Genomic DNA, 12,796 nt, shown 5'->3' on the forward strand with positions numbered 1-12,796 from the left:
ACCTCGTTCCATAAATGAGGAAACTGCAGCCCAGAGTTTGGAAGGCACTAGTTTCACAAGCAAAAACTACAGCCAACCACCTCTCCTCTTGATGAACTCCCTGTCTTCTGGCTGGCCCTGAGATCAAATTTGCCAATTATTTAGGAAACTGGCAGCTCCAGGGCCCCAGCTCGGTTCTGCAATTTCTCTTGACTGCAAAACAAGGGCTACTGTTTGAAGTTGGCACTGAAGTGACGCAGGCTGGGCCTCACTTCTGCTTCCACCTAGGCTCATCAGTTAGGGTGGCTGATCCCATCTTTGATTTCAGAACCTGAAATGTTTACTAATCAATAATAAGGCTGGCTTTTGTTGTTTTAACTTTTTACAATCCATTGAGTTTATTAACTTGTGTTCTATCTTCCTTGAAGACACAGTGCATCAGCACTTTTTGTAAAACCTCCTTTTAAGTCATCTTCGGTCTCTGTTCACCTACCAAGTAGGTAAGTAGTGAGCTCCCTGTAGAGGTCTCTAACAAATAGGATGAAGAGGTTCCGAGTGCTCACTTGTCTGGAATGCGGAAGACGTGTTCTCAGACTGGAAGCAAAACTAGCTTATGATTCTTCTACAGCTTCTCTTTCCATCCCTCCCTTCCCATTTTGCCCAATGCAAATCATCTACTCTCCTCTGACAAGCCTACTCAGCATAACCTGCACGTCTTGAATCTTCCTAGAAGATGAAATCAGACCAGTCTTGCAGGCTCTACATGGTTACAACTTGCTGACTTGAAGCTCTCCTTATTCTATATGCCAAATATTGTTTTACTTGACATTAATGTATTTGATAGATATGTATCAAGCAACTACTATGTATTAAGCTCTGTGCTGGTGCTGGTGCCTTTTTGGATCTTATAGTTTAGTGCAGAAAACAGACAAACAAGAAATCATGATAAAGTACAACAAAGGGTCAATGTAGAAAGTATCAAATACTCTAGGAACTATAGGAAAACAAGGGGACCATCACAAAACTCCTGTCTTAAGATGTGACGTTAGTGGAGACATGAAAAATTAGTAGGATAGAACCAGCTAAAGGGAGACAACCTCTGTTCTAAGCAGAGGGAACAGCAGAGATGAAACCTGGAAGTGAGGGAGAATGGCAAACTGCAAGAATGGAAAAATGTACAATATAGCAGAGGCAGAGAGAATATGGAGAGTGTGGCAAAAGATGAAGAAGCAGATGGATTTTGAGGGCACTGTCTGAAGTGCTAAGAAATTTAGACTTTAACCTGAGGGCAATCAGAAGCAGCCTGGTGGAGAACGATATATTTCAAAACATAGGGTCCTTGAGAACAAGTCAACCAAATGTATTTAAAAGGCTGCTGATGAAAAGATTGGGAAGTATTGTTTTCGTTCTCATTGTTTTCACTGCCATGCTCTTTGTGCCAATGGTTAGACCTCCTTTGAAAGCTGACTGCAGCATGAAGGCCCTTCTTAATGCCAGGGCAGACTCCCCAAGCCTCCCCACCCCACTGTCCATGTCATCAGTTTCATACTCCTGTTTTGTATGGCTCAGGCTTTCCTTATACCCTTAGGAATGAAGAGCCACAGACACCATCACTGAGAGACTGTCAAAGATCCTTGTTTAATAGGTGGACAACTGAGATCAGAGAAGGAAAGTAACTTTACTACTTTCCGTAGCAATCCAAGGGTAGCATCTCAGGTCTCTGGCTCCTTCTTGTCTCCCCCAAAGAAACAGACCACCAGGACTGGGATTAAGGTGAGAAAAGTGAGACATAGAGGGTGTAAAATGTAGAGATGCCCGCTGCCAGGTGCCAGCCTGCACTTGTGTGACCCTAGGTGCCTTCCCTTCCCTCACCCTGCTGGTCTCTGCTGGAAACACCTTTGAGGGCAGGGACTTTGACTTCTAGACAACTCTTTAGCATCTATCATGGTGTTAACATGTTGCTAGGTGCCTATTTTGAGGGTCACTAGATGCCTACTGATACTAATGAACAATGGATTTCTGACAAACTGATGTGCACACAGATGTTTATATTTTAGGATAAATACGAGCCTCAAAAGACAACAGAACAGCATGGAGAGGGCCTGAGACTGAGTCTAGAGACCTGGATTCTGGTTCCCTCCCTGCCATCAGTTGGTTATGGGAACTTGGATAAATTGCTCCTCATCTCTAGGCTTCAGTGAAACGAGGTGGCTGAATAAAACGTATTGAACACTTACTGTGTGTCAGCCATTGCTCATATGCTCCCAGGCTTTAACTCAGCTAAAGACTTCCTGGCCTCTGTGGTTCCCTCCACTTCAACAGGCTGTGGTTTGAGGTGGGAAGACTTCGTAGAGAATGCAAAACTTGAGAGACATCTTCCAAATTCCCAGGGGGATGTTACTACCTTTAATCATAGTAAAGGCATGGTTTCTCAAGGCATTTCTTGGTCAGAAGAAAGTTCTAGAAGGCACTTAATCCTAGGACTCACACTACCAAGGCTACAGCCAGGCCAACTGCCTCACAATAACCTTTAGAACGTGTCTGAAGACAGATTCTCAGCTTCTGCCCCTAGAGATTCTAATGCAGTGATTCCAAAGTTGGGTCCAGGAATCTGTATTTAAGGCTTCCCAGTTGACTCTGGTGGTCAGAGAGATTTGAGACTGATTCCAACACATTCTCCATCTGTGGACAGGATCATACCTAGACAGCCCAACCCTAGAACTGCCTGGCCTGATCATAAATGTTCCATGGAGATTTTGTTTTTTAATGTAACGAATAATTAAGTCAGCAAATATTTTACATCTGTTGTGTGCTAGGCCCTGTGCCAGGTGGTGATTATGGGCCCTATTCTCAAAGGACTCCTTGTCTCGGTCTGTCACTTGCTTTAGAAACAAGTCATCTAGCCAGAGCCAGAAGGGCACTGGAGATCACTAATCGATCCCATCATTACACAGCTGAGGAAACTGAGGCCCAGAGAGTAACTGCAACATGTTAAAGACACACAGGGAGCAAATTTATTTTCTGCTTCTAAACCAGGTGGTTTGGCCACAGATAGGCCAAGAAGAATACGAACAGACAAGCCTTGCTGGGCTTCCCACTCAGTTTATTACTATTATACCATTCCCTTTTTCTCTACTCACATTTCTGTGCATTTCCATGGTCTTCGCAGAATCTAAGCCTAAAAATAGACAGTTTTCCTTGAGTCTTTGGGTCTTCATTACTGAAGACTCACATGTCACAGAAAACTTTAATTAAATAAATCTGTTATGCTTTTCGCTTGCTAACCTGTCTTTTGCTACAGGCATGTCAGCTGTGACCCTTATGATGGGGAGGAAAGGCACCCCACCTTCTCTGTCCCTACAGTCCCAATGCCCTACCCAGAATGGGGTTTTCAAAATCCCAGGACACCCACTCTTTGTTTCTTAAGCACTAAATCTATATATAGTAAATGTTTCTGGAAGTTTAACTTCAGATCTTGCTGAAATTTTAAACCCTCAATTTCCAGAGGACCATCGCGAGGTGTTTTTAAAGCCTCGATAGGAATAAGAAATGCTTCCCAGAATGGAGACTTCCATCAGTTCTTGGGAGCTATTAGCCCCCTTGCCCTGGCTGTAATGGAGACCGCTGTGCCTGCCTCCTTTCGCGCTTTGAAGCCAAAAGAGGAAGGGACCGCCTCCCACGTCCACAGGGACCTGACTTCCACCTCTCTGCCCAGATTTGCTTATGTCACTGTCGCCCCGGGCCGGGGAGGTGGGGAGCTGAGGGCAAGTCGCGCCCGCCCCTGAAATCCCAGCCGCCTAGCGATTGGCTGCAAGGGCCCCGACTTGGCCGCGGATTGGTCACACCCGAGGGCTTGAAAGGTGGCTGGGAGCGCCGGACACCTCAGACGGACGGTGGCCAGGGATCAGGCAGCGGCTCAGGCGACCCTGAGTGTGCCCCCACCCCGCCATGGCCCGGCTGCTGCAGGCGTCCTGCCTGCTCTCCCTGCTCCTGGCCGGCTTCGTCCCGCAGAGCCGGGGACAAGAGAAGTCGAAGGTGAGTGAGCCTCCGAGCCAGGGGCCGGGAGAACAAACCTAGCCCCTCGGTGTCCAGCGCTCAGTGCAATACACCCCTTTTCCCAGGCTCCCCGCCAGATGGGCGATCCCCAGGTGCGAGGGACCCCTTGAACCCCTTTGGCCGCCCCCTCTGCCGCCGGGACCCCGCCCCCGACCGTCGTCGTCTCATAGTTCCATCTGTTGGAGAGCCGAGACCTGGTGCTTCAGGCGGGCACAATGACTAAGGGAGGAAGGTCTCTCTCCCCGAGCTCGCACTTTCTCCCCACTGCCACCTCGAGGGTCGCCTTGCTACATCTATGTCACCTCCGTGCCTGAGCTGCTCCCCTTCAGTAGGGCCTGAGAGGGAGGGCGTCACAGAAAAAAATGCCTAGCGTCTGGGTGGGCTGTGCAAGTTCCCAGGGAGACAGACAAGGAGAAAGGGGAGAGGCAGCTGGGTGGTCCTGGTCCTGAAGAACTGCTGTGGGGGGCTCTTCTACCCCAAGAATGATACAGGCAGGTAGAAATGGCCACTTGGATTCAGGGTATTGGTAGAAGAGGCAGAGATCTGTGCTAGAAAGAGCTCTGGTGTGACAGTGCAGAACACTCAGGACCCTGAGTCCTTACCTGCTCCTGGACCCCCGTTTCTCCATCTGCAGGGGGGAGTTTGGGGGTGGGAGTACACGGGGGCCTCAGAGGGGATGCTTGGAGAAGCTGAAAAATTTCCCTCTGGGGCAGCCTCACTACCCAGGACCCAGTGTCCTCATTAGCCTGAGGAAACCCGGTAATTGGAGAAAGCTGGGGACTGCTAATTCAGAAGAGGTAGAATTCTCTGGAGCCTCAGTCTATTTCCAGCAGGTGTGTGGCCCATACCTGGAGTGGGGATACTGAGGCCAGGAGTGGGATGATCCAGCATGCTTATCTCCTTTGACACTATGTACTGGGGTGGGCTCTGTAGACCTCTCCTCTACCCAGGGAGTGGGAGTGGGTGGGGAAGGAGGCAGAAGCCAGGTGTAGGGATAGACTCAAAGAGAGCGATTTCTGTCTCCAACCTCCCAACATGCATAACTCACATTTTTGCAAGCTCTGAGCTTGTGTTTCTAAAATCCCCTGGGTCTTCACTTCAATTAAGATCTTATGAGTCTAGGATTCTGTTTCCAAAATTCTGTCCACTTCTGAGGAAGCCCATTGCAAGCACAGGGTTCCTTCCATGTTACTCACCCCCTTTCTGTCCCTCAGCCTAAATCCCATTAATCAGCCTCTCCTTGGAGTCAGTCTAAATGGATGTGAAGCCACTTCGTCCAAGTCCCCTCCTTTTTATCCATCCCTGTTCATAATCCCCAACTCAGAAGGCATTTTCCAGGTCAGGAATGGGGTCGATTTTCAACACTGAGGTTTGGGGTGGGCCATAGACAGGCCAGCACCATGGAGTCAGTCCCAACCTCTCAGTTTTGGAAGGGTCAAAGAAGATACAATTGGGCCCTGCCTCAAGAAGGCTAGTGAGGAGAACGTGGACTCCACGAATAACTCATCATAGCTGTGTCTTCTCTGCAGAACTCTGGGGAAGGATAAATGGACTCAGAGAGAATAGGATGGGGATGGTCTAGAAAAGTTTTAGGGTGAGGTGTACAACCAGTCAGGACTTGCTGGCTAATGAAAGCCTGGGCATGCCCATCTCTGCCCCCAAGTTCTTAGAGTTCAGATATCTTAGCTCTGGGTTAGGACCCAACCACTCACCTTACCCCGAACCCCAGGGTAAAGAGATAGGGTTATGGGGCATGTGGAGAATGCTATGGACGAAAGATGACTCAGCCCCAGAGAGGTGTTTTCCTCCTACCAATCCAAAGGGAGAGGCTAGGGAAGAGACGGGGTCCTCCTCTTCTTGCTGCGTCCCCTCCCCAGTCCAACTTCAGGCTGCCCACGCTCCTTGTCTCTACAAAAGGACTGCAGAAACCGGAAAGAGTGACAACTGCTGACGTGCATGGGATCCTAGTAACTGCTGGTTTCTAGGTGACTAAACCTGGCAGAGAGAATCATGGAACCACAGGCTAACAGAGTTAAAGGGCCCTTAAGACAGCCCTGAACCTGACTCCATCTTACAACGGAGGAGCTGGAGCCCCAGGAAAGGGGGTCACATGGCATCAGAAACACAGCAAAGCCCAGCACTCAGGTCTCTTGACTCCCAGACCACTTCTCACAGCATCATATTAATAGGAGTGATAAGATGGGAGGGGAGAAAGACACAAGACCAGCAGTCCCAGCCAGCCAGAGTCCTGGCTGAGTCCCTCATCCAACTCTCAAGCCATTGGAACCCTCTTCTCTTGCCTGGCTATAGGAGGATTCAGGCACCCTCATGGCCTCTCCCCTTATCTCCTCCGGCCACTGTTTCAGATGCAGTGCTCTGGGATTCCATGTGCCCAGAAAAGGGAAGGGGGCTCATAGAGGACTGAGTTGCAGTGATCAGTGGTGAGCACAGCCGTGGCTCTCCACCCACGGGCCTTCTGACCCCCACTATCCCTTGACATGAGGTTTCGTTTCAAGAGACTCCAGGCCTGTTTTGCTCTGCCAACAGATTCCCACAACTGTTTTGGGCAGCAGCATGCTTATCTCCCTGGACGGTATATGCCCAGACAGTGTAAGTGACTTGCTCAGGGCCATGCAGCTAGCAAAAAATAGAACCTAATGAAATAGGGTTCTCCTTGCCACACCCCCAAGCTGAAACTGTGGCCAGAAGCTGGTCCTTCTGTTTACAAGCTCCCATTATTAGGACAACCTGTAATATTTTTTTCTTCCATGTCTCAGAGTTCATTTTTGGATCATGGCAGAGTTAAAAAAGTGGAGAGGCTATAGACATGCCTGGCTTTCTGGCCACTAGATCTTAGTGGTGGTCTAGGGTGTATTTGTTGTGCCCCAGTTTGTCTGCATTTTAAGGTGGAACTGGCCCCGGCTGGGAACGAGGAGGTCCAGGAGCAGTAGGAATGTTGATCTTAGGTCTTGGGCCTGCCTCCAGCACCCACCAAAAGTCACAGGGTGTGGAATATTAGACTCATGTAAAGCAGGAAGTTTGCACCAGAGCCAAGAAGAGAGCTTGCAGCTGCCAGGGAATGGCCTGACGGAGGAAGTGCAGCCTCGCCTGGCTCAGCAGGCCTGCTTCATGACAAGAGGCAGCTCTTCTGCACCCTACTGGGGCCACGCCCTGCCAGCATGGATCACTCCCTTCAGCTGGTCAGGCCCAGGTATACCTTGCCTCAACAGCAAGTTCTCCAGAATTGAGGGGAAGAGAGGGAGTGAATTTGCTTCTCTAACTCCAGCCACCTGTCTCTGCCCTCTCCTGGTCTATAATGCTACTTTGCATTCCATTTGTTTATTGTCTGCCCACCTCTCAAAGGATATCATGGCCACAAAGAACCTTAAAGACCACCTTATACAATGGCTTCCAGGTTTTTCCTTTCCTGTCACGACCAGCCCACCTGCCAAATTGTGTCAATGATGCAATGACATCCTTTGAAGAGTAGTCTCAGAGTTTTGTTGTCTGTGTCAGGGGCAGAGTAGGCTCACAGACCACATCCTACTAGCCAGCAGTGACCCCAATCCCCCCTCTCCCACTGATCATGATCCTATCAAGCCATCATGGTTGACCTGGTTGAAGAGTTGGTTCGGTTCAAGGTTCTCATTTTATAAATGAGGAAACTCAGGTCCGAAGAAAAGAAAGGACCCAGTCCAAGACCACACAGGGAGTTAATGGCAGAGGGACATGGAGCCCAGGTCTCCCAGCCCACAGTCCACTGCACTCTGTCCCTCCTTGTCCTGGAAGCTGACTGTGAGCAGCAGCTGGGGAGGGAGGAAGGCATAAGGGTCATCACCAGCCTGCTCAGACCCGGAACATTAACACATGCAGGTACTATTGCTTTTCCCTACCTCACCACAGCCCTTTCCCCCATGCCTGGCTCTCAGTCCTGCTTCCCTATTTGGTAACAACAGCCTCATCTTTCCTGTCCTGCAGATTGGGAGCCTCTGAATCACCATGTCCATACTGCCTCTTCCTCCTTTCTGTTCAGTTTTTCCTTCACACTGGCCTAGTTCAGGTTCTCATCCTCAATTGCCCGGATTATTCCAACAGCTACCCAACCAGTCTCCATCAGCCCGTCCAGGAACCCAGTCATCAGCTTTAGGGCAGTCTCCCTGAGAGCCCAGTAAATGTTCTGAAATTGACATGTGATGTGGAAGTAATTAGCAAAGTCAGTCATTCTCCAGGGTTCCATAGCACTCACTTATTAAGTGCTTAATATTAGTAAGTGCTTATTAGGTGCTTAACATTAATAAGTGCTTATTAAGCACTTAATATTAAGTGTGTAAAAAAGCACTTATTAGGTGCTTTCATAATCATTATCTTAAACAAGGGATTAGGAGACCTCAGTGCTAGTCCAGTTCCAATTCTCGGTGATGATTTTGAGAAAGTCACTCTCCCTGTTGGGATCTTTCATTCTTTTGAAAACGGAGATGTCCAAGTTCCTTTCCAGCTCTAACTGCTCCTTTTACGGCCTGTGTTCCAGATGGACTGCCATGGTGGCATGAGCAGCACCATTTATGAGTACGGAGCCCTCACCATTGATGGGGAGGAGTACATCCCCTTCAAGCAGTATGCTGGCAAATACGTCCTCTTTGTCAACGTGGCCAGCTACTGAGGCCTGACGGGCCAGTACATTGGTAAGAGCCCACCCTTCCTCCCTGCTTTATTTGGGGCTATATGGCATATTTCAATCACGGGAGCTTTTCTGGTGCACGGGGGGAAGGGTGATGGCAATCACAAGGAGTCTAAGCCCCTTTTCTCAGCTCCACTGTGTTCCGTTGTTTTGTGAAGATGATTATATAAGCCTGAGGTTTGATTGCCTTTGGACATGTTCTAAGAGATTCCTAGTTATCCTTCTTCATCTCTGGGCACCTCAACCACCCTAAAGGCAGAGGGATAGAGATTAGGTTTGTGCTTAGAGCTCCCTTTGGCTGGAGCATGAGATGGTAACTGGAGCTCCATCTTGCTGAGAATATCTCATTTTCCCTCAGCCCCATCTGCTTTGGTGCTTCTCTTGGCAGCTCTCTGGAAAGCAGGCAATTGCCTCGAGGCCCCAGAGTGTATGCGTGGTGTGGCGGGATGAAGGGGCAGGCTACACTTCTAATACCCATTCTAAAATAAACTTTGAAGATGATCTAGTTTAGCCTTCCCCTCTTCTCAATTTACAGATAGGAAACCAAGACTCAGAGTGAAGATACAACTTAAACAGGGTCACAAAGCTATTAGTGGCGGAATGGGGCATTTGGCCCAGGTTTCATGATCTCCTAATATGCTTACTCCATTCTCCCTAGCTGGGGTAGAATACAGAGGCTAGGAGAACAGGCAACCAAAGGCAAGCGACAGCACCCAGGGGAAAACGCTTTGGGGCTGAGCAGTCTACTGGCAAGGGGTCAGGGAGGCAAGGGTAATTTGACCCTCCATGCTCTGCCTGGCAATCACAGGTGAATTCCCGGAAGTGGAAGGACGGCGGTCACATGGCCCAGTGGCTGTGAGTGCTCTGTCTGGGATGCTTCTCTCTAGCCTTGGAACAGAGCAGAGTGCGTTTGGGCAAGAGATGGGCTGGGTGCTGCCGCAAAACAGACCAGGGGACACTGAGGAAACTGGGGAGCTGGGCCAGGGCCTCATCTGTGTTCCTGATTTGCCAAAGATTATGGGAGGGTTGTAACCTCACCCCAAAGAAGTTCTCTGCCTTGTATCCAGGGATGGATAGTTCTTGCTCCAGGAAACTCAATCCTGAGGGCCCTGAATGAGTGCTCTAGCTGGCCCAGGTGGAGGGCCTTGGCAATGGGCAGGTGACTGACAGCTGACTTGAGGAAGGGTATTATTCTTGTCCCCCAAACCTCCAATCCATCCGGATTAGAGTCAAGAGGATAAGACCTGAGTCCCAGCATTGCTGTGAACTCACTGGTGATCTTGGGCAAGTCCCTCCCTTTCTTGGGCCTCAGTAGTTCCAGCGGCACAGCGGGTGAGCCAGGGGAGTGGTGTGGATGAGACAAGGCTCCTCGCCAGGAGACTCCCATGTCTGCTTTCTCTTTGGCCCAGAACTGAATGCACTACAGGAAGAGCTTGCACCATTCGGTCTGGTCATTCTGGGCTTTCCCTGCAACCAATTTGGAAAACAGGAACCAGGAGAGAACTCAGAGATCCTTCCCACCCTCAAGTGAGTGCTCACTAAGCATCCTGAGAAAGCTCCTCTCACATGGCCCACGTGTCTTATATCAACCCCAATTCATGGTGGACATTTATCGGCCACCAAGAACCACTCTCCTCTTCTAGGATCCCCAGTGGAATAAGGGAAGGGGAGGGAGAAGGACAGGGACAACTGGTTGTGATGTGCATCCGTGGGGAGCACCAAGGTTGGGGGACACCGAAAAGGGACCAGGCTGGAAAGGAAGACTGTGGACTCACATTATGCCTACGCCCACTGCACGTTCACTGGCTCCTGCTGCCCACTGCAGAATAAATTCAGACCCCCAACACCCTCTCCCCTGTTCTGTCCCTTCCTCTCATTTCTGAGCCCTGTGCCCACCTCCTTGGGACCCACCTAAGAACATTCCTCAACAGGTATGTCCGACCAGGTGGAGGCTTTGTCCCTAATTTCCAGCTCTTTGAGAAAGGGGATGTCAATGGAGAGAAAGAGCAGAAATTCTACACTTTCCTAAAGGTGAGTGAGCTGTCACCTGTGTTGGCTGGGGCTGCAGCCCCTCCTGGCTCCAGCCCGCAGCGTCAGGGCCCATGCCACCTCCCCTGCTCCTGGACTCTTGGGGAGTTTCTTGGCACCTGACTATTGTTCCAACTAGAGGGCTCTGCAAACCCTGACTAGGGTCTCATTGGCCCATTTTACAGAAAGGCCCAGAAGGAGGACCCAGAGTGAACATACTAAGGGTCTCACAATCTTCCAGAACCACAGCTGGCGCTGGTAGTCTTCTAACTCCCAAACTGGGGCTCTTTTCTCAGGGCCAGGCTATTCTCCCACCCCAGGAAGGCCTGGGAAGGAAGAGGGTCAGGGGGCCTCAAGCAAGGTTGACACTCCTCTCATCCCTGCTCTAGAACTCCTGTCCTCCCACCTCGGAGCTCCTGGGTACATCTGACCGCCTCTTCTGGGAACCCATGAAGGTTCACGACATCCGCTGGAACTTTGAGAAGTTCCTGGTGGGGCCAGATGGTACACCCATCATGCGCTGGCACCACCGGACCACGGTGAGCAACGTCAAGATGGACATCCTGTCCTACATGAGGCGGCAGGCAGCCCTGGGGGTCAAGAGGAAGTAAATGAAGGCCGTCTCATCCCATGTCCACCATGTAGGGGAGGGACTTTGTTCAGGAAGGAATCCGTGTCTCCAACCACACTATCTACCCAACACAGACCCCTTTCCTATCACTCAAGGCCCCAGCCTGGCACGAATGGATGCATACAGTTCTGTGTACTGCCAGGCATGTGGGTGTGGGTGCATGTGGGTATTTACACACATGCCTACAGGTCTGCGTGACTGTGTGTGTGTGCATGGGTGTACAGCCACGTCTACCTATGTGTCTTTCTGGGAATGTGTACCATCTGTGTGCCTGCAGCTGTGTAGTGCTGGAGAGTAACAACGCTTTCTCTCCAGTTCCCCATTCCAATGATAATAGTTCACTTACACCTAAACCCAAAGGAAAAACCAGCTCTAGGTCCGATTGTTCTGCTCTAACCGATACCTCAACCTTGGGGTCAGCATCTCCCACTGCCTCCAAATATTAGTAACTACGACTGACATCCCCAGAAGTTTCTGGGTCTACCACACTGCCCAACCCCCCACTCCTACTTCCTGAAGGGCCCTCCCGAGGCTACATCCCCACCCCACAGTTCTCCCTGAGAGAGATCAACCTCCCTGAGATCAGCCAAGGCAGATGTGACAGCAAGGGCCACGTACCCCATGTCAGGGGTGGCGTCTTCATGAGGGAGGGGCCCAAAGCCCTTGTGGGCGGACCTCCCCTGAGCCTGCCTGAGGGGCCAGCCCTTAGTGCATTCAGGCTAAGGCCCCTGGGCAGGGATGCCACCCCTGCTCCTTCGGAGGACGTGCCCTCTCCCCTCACTGGTCCATTGGCATGAGACTCACCCTGTCTGCCCAGTAAAAGCCTTTCTGCAGCAGCTGAGCCTACTGTGTGTGGTGCTTCTTCAATGGTGGCCGCCCCCGCCTGGGTGGGGAGTGAGGAGGAGAAGGTGGGGCAGGGTAAAGCGGGGAGGATGAGAAAAGAACAAATAAAACAACGAAAACTTTTTACAGTGGGTGCAAAGGTAATTGCGGTTTTCACCATATGGCAAAATCCAAGGCTACCTCCCCACCCCACAATTCTCCTGAGATCAGCCAAGGCAGAGTGCAAGGGCCATGTAGCCCTGTCAGGGGCATGTTCATGAGGGAGGCCCCCCCGCCACAAAAAAAGGGGCAAAAATCACTATTACTTTTGCAACAACCTAATAGCTAGGTGCAGTGGTGCACTCCTGTAGCCCCAGCTACTTGGGAGACTCATGTGGGAGGCTCCCTTGAGCCCAGGAGTTTGAGGCTATAGTGTGCCGTGACTGAGTCTGTGAAGAGCCACTGCACTCCAGCCTGGGCAACATAGTGAGACTGTCTCTTAAAAAAAAAAAAAAAGAGAGAGAGAGAAATTAGAGAATGCTTTGAGTCCCTGCTTTTTGGCTCCTACCTTGGCCCACTCTGCTTCTCTCACTCAGCATTTG

The 12,796-nt window shown here is 50.5% G+C and overlaps 1 protein-coding gene and 1 long non-coding RNA gene across 2 annotated transcripts in view; one reads left to right on the forward strand and one right to left on the reverse strand.

Annotated features, from left to right (window-relative positions):
* Positions 1-2,431, reverse strand: part of LOC131383789 (uncharacterized) — an 84,101-nt gene extending 81,670 nt beyond the window's left edge. The window contains exon 1 of the long non-coding RNA XR_009214068.1: positions 2,217-2,431. This is a non-coding gene — a long non-coding RNA (uncharacterized LOC131383789). The remainder of the gene's footprint in view (positions 1-2,216) is intronic.
* Positions 2,432-3,859: 1,428 nt separating this feature from the next.
* Positions 3,860-12,331, forward strand: GPX3 (glutathione peroxidase 3). Its single transcript, XM_032158382.2, has 5 exons — positions 3,860-4,014; positions 8,564-8,717; positions 10,123-10,240; positions 10,645-10,744; positions 11,131-12,331. Exons 1-5 carry the CDS (start codon positions 3,928-3,930, stop codon positions 11,350-11,352), a joined length of 681 nt encoding a protein of 226 aa, XP_032014273.1. The 5' UTR covers positions 3,860-3,927; the 3' UTR covers positions 11,353-12,331.
* The last annotated feature ends 465 nt before the right edge of the window (positions 12,332-12,796 follow it).

The sequence above is a fragment of the Hylobates moloch genome, unplaced genomic scaffold (genome assembly GCF_009828535.3).
Source record: "Hylobates moloch isolate HMO894 unplaced genomic scaffold, HMol_V3 SCAFFOLD_6, whole genome shotgun sequence".
Classification (NCBI taxonomy): domain Eukaryota; kingdom Metazoa; phylum Chordata; class Mammalia; order Primates; family Hylobatidae; genus Hylobates; species Hylobates moloch.